This window comes from Octopus bimaculoides, chromosome 14 (assembly GCF_001194135.2).
Source record: "Octopus bimaculoides isolate UCB-OBI-ISO-001 chromosome 14, ASM119413v2, whole genome shotgun sequence".
NCBI classification, from domain to species: domain Eukaryota; kingdom Metazoa; phylum Mollusca; class Cephalopoda; order Octopoda; family Octopodidae; genus Octopus; species Octopus bimaculoides.
The window spans coordinates 8,176,213-8,180,328 of record NC_068994.1 but is presented as its reverse complement, the minus strand read 5'-3'; the positions used below and the strand labels follow the sequence as shown (position 1 = coordinate 8,180,328).

Genomic DNA, 4,116 nt, shown 5'->3' with positions numbered 1-4,116 from the left:
CCGTCTTTATGTTTTGAGTTCAAATTCCGCCGAGGTTTACTTCGCCTTTCATCCTTTCGGGGTCGATAAATTAAGTACCAGTTGAGTACTGAGGTCAGTGTAATCGACCCTCTCTTCCCCCGAAATGTCAGGCCTTTTGCCTATAACAGAAAGGATTACTGTTATTAAAAGGCAGCGAGCTAGCAGAATCGTTAGCGCGCCGGACAAAATGCTTAGCAGCATTTCGTTCGTCTTTACGTTCAGAGTTCAAATTACGCCGAGGTCGATTTTGCCTTTTATTCTTTCGGGGTCGATAAAATAAGTACCAGTTGAACTCTGGGGGGTCGATGTAGTCAACTAGCCTCCTCCCACCAAATTCAGGCTTTGTGCCTTTAGTAGAAAGGATCATTATTATTATTATCAAAATTGCTGTTATTGTTAGTATTCTGTATATGTGTAGAAAATAATATTATGCTTTGTTTTCTCTCATTCCTAGGTCTATGTTTACAATCCACGAGGAGAAGGTGCTCCTTCGAAGACCGGCTGTTGCGAGAGAATTAGCAAAATTACTGATGAATTTCCAGCTGCAAAAGGTGAACGTCCCCTTGAGGGTAATCTTGATGCCGTTTACTATTCATACAAGAAGCAATCAATGTATTTTCTAAAAGGCGAGAACGTGTGGAGAAACAGTAACTTCAGCCGGCGACAAAGTCCACGAAAGAATACGATTCGTTATGAGGGCAAATGGTACAACCATTGGTACGACATATGTGATGTGAAGTCGGACACGTCTGCTACTAGCGGCATGATCAACTATGCAGGCGATTGATTTGTGATAGACGTAGGAGGCAAATACCTGAGATACAAGATCTTAAAACGCATACATATAAATATATATATATATATATATATATACACATATACATGTGTGTATATATATATAGACCATATACGTTTATATATCTATTTGTATAAATACGCAATGTGTGTGTGTTTATATATATCTGTGTATATATAATGTATATAAATATGCATATATATGCATGTATGTATGTACGTATATACACACAACAAAGACATGATGAACTATTCAAACGGAAAAATAGTGCAAAGCATCCCATGAGGAGACAAGGAATACAAGAAAGCACCAGATTTGGAAAGAGAAAGAGTCGCGGGGTGAGGAGAAGACAGAGAGAGAGAGTGTGAGTGAGTGATGGCAAAAAAGCAGAGTGAAACAGCTGAACGAACAGACAAGGAAGGAGGGAGAGTAAAGATTTTCAGAGTGTTTCGAAACCGGAACAGTTCCAAGGTGAACCAAATTCTTTTCAGGAACATTTTGGGGCAAAAATTTCAAGTATAAATTAATATATATATATATATATATATATATATATATATATATTAGATTGCACTGAGTTTTTAATTCACAATCACACACACACACTATATATATATATAAAGTATGCATGCTATGTGCCAGTGTACGTGTTTTGTCTGTTACTTTATATATATATATATGCATATATATATATGCGTATGTATTGTTGTTATTATTATTATTATTAATTAAATAATATATTATAGTCACATAATAGCCAAAGAAACAAGTGATTTCATATCAGAGTTGGAGAACACACTCCATCAATCATCAGAAACGGCTGATGTTTGCTGAATTATATCTCCATCTTTGATACGAAATCAACTGGTAAGGCTACAATGTGACATTAATATAGTTTTACATCAGTAATGATAATACTATGTATGGTTGTGCGTATGTGTGCAGTCAAACGTTAAATTCAAGGGTCACTCAATATCTTTCAGCTCCAAAACGTATTTACCTTATGTTTCACAAGCTAAAAGTTTACAGTTGTTTCAAAGTTTCGACGACGTAGCCTGCATTATATTATCTATTAAGTTGAAACTTGGATCTAACTGCCAACTTTTCCCTTATGAAAACGATATATATATATATATATATATATATACACACATATACACACGCGAGTTATTTGACTCTACGAACGAAGCCTGTTACATTTATATTCCAGTAATATTTTACTGATACAGATCAATATTTTATCTGGTCGTTATAATTCCTCTGATTTTCCAATCTTTATATTGTACCTCCCTTTCGCATTTATATTGTTTTATAAAATGGGTCTATCATTTGAATATTTATAATTATCACTTTAAAAAAAAAAATTCTTGTCAATTCATATTCTTTAAAAGCTAGAATTTATTATAATAATGATTATTGATATTGTTGTTATTGAAGTTACATACATGGCAGGATATAGATCTGTATGTAGGTATATGTGTGTGTGTGTGTGTGCGTGCATGTGTTCACACCATTAAGTGTATGTATGCGTGTATTGTATTTAAACATAGGCAGATACGTACAGAACAGTCTCAAGTATTGAGAACTACTTCAAGCATACGTAAATTTGATTGATATGTACAGATATACACACGCGCGCGCACACATATATACAATTAGATGCCCCTTTGCTTTTACATATATAAAGGATTATGTACATATATATATAATAATAATGATTATATATTTATGTATATATATATATATATATACACATAATGATATATATATATATGAATGTGTGCATATATATATATATGAAATCATAATTTATTTATTAAATTATCGATATATTTTTGAACAGTGTATTTCTTAATACTGTAGGAGGCCATTTTTATATGCAAAAAAAAAAATTATTGTATACATGTATCATGTGTGTTCGTCAATGCATGTCTCAGCTAATAAACAGCCTGGCGCAAAATTCACGTAGTTTTAACCAATTAAAAATAATTATTTAAATAAATATATCTTTACCATATTTGTGCATGATCCAGAAAAGTTTTTAAAATGCGTTCATTGCAGACTTTTCCCCCTCTAATCACTATAGGATTTACACTGTTCCGGGAGATGATGCCTCTATCACTCTTTCTCTGAAACATTATATATACACAGGTATATATATATATATATATGTGTGTGTGTGTGTGTGTGTGCACTTGCTTGTGCGTTTTCTCCTCTCTGTAAGCAAATATGAAGGGATAGCTTTTGTTGTTTCCGTCTCCCAAGTCCCAAGTTTTGGTAATGACCTAATTCCATATGGAGGTCTGAAAGAAAACAAAAAAAAAAAAAATCAATATTTCGATCGTTATATGTAATGGTTATTACAAATAAAGATACCATCTCCAAGTATATTTTTTAATAATTTTATCTCTATTCGAAATATTGCAGGAGAAACTTTTCAAAAGTAAAGCACCATTATTATTATTATCATTACTACTACTACTACTACTACTATTATTATTTGAGTTCAAATCCCACCGAGGGCAACTTTGACTTTTATCCCTCCGAGGAAGACTTGGCTTGTCATCATTTCGGAGTCCTTGCGCACCGGGGTCGATGTATTCGACTATCCTCCTTTCCCAAAAATTTCAGGCCTTGTGCCAACAGTAGAAAGGATTACTATTATTATTATTATTTATTTTTTTCTGTAAAATATATTAATTGTTTGCCCCTTTAAATGAGGGACATCTGATATTCATTCTTTTCGAAATATTATTCGATATTATGCCAAATCGATTAGCCATTGTATATATGTAAGAAAACTACAAATACCGAACAGCTTCCTTTATATCAACATCAACCGCAATCTAAAAGAATGTTAATAAGGATAGTAACAAGGATATGACTCGGTTATAAAGCAACTTATTTATTAAAACACGTATTATTCTAAAAACAAGTAAAAGAAATTCGGCTATTACCCATTTTTTTCTGCCAAAAGAATTTTGACTTCTGTACCTTTTAGGAATAATAATAATAATAATGTTAACCACATGTCGCGATCCACTCAAAGATGAATGAATAATGTCGGAATTTAAATGGAATTGAATAAAACGAAACAAAAAAAAAAGAAAATATGTGTAAAAAAATATAAATAGAATAATAACAACGCAAAAAGTCCAAAATTTAGAATGAAATTTAAAATAACAAAAAAAAAAGCAACGGAAAAAACTAAATGCGAAAGTAAAATGTTATACTTGCTGGCATGGAATAATGCTAACACAGGCAAACACAAGCAAAGTGGAATTTTATCATGTGCTAAA

The 4,116-nt window shown here is 32.2% G+C and overlaps 1 protein-coding gene across 1 annotated transcript in view; it reads left to right on the top strand.

Moving 5' to 3' along the window:
* Window positions 1-4,116, top strand: part of LOC106882087 (matrix metalloproteinase-21) — a 12,060-nt gene extending 7,944 nt beyond the window's left edge. Inside the window, exon 5 of the mRNA XM_014932645.2 lies at window positions 476-4,116. Coding sequence (XP_014788131.1) covers window positions 476-808 — 333 coding nt within the window. The 3' untranslated portion in view covers window positions 809-4,116. The remainder of the gene's footprint in view (window positions 1-475) is intronic.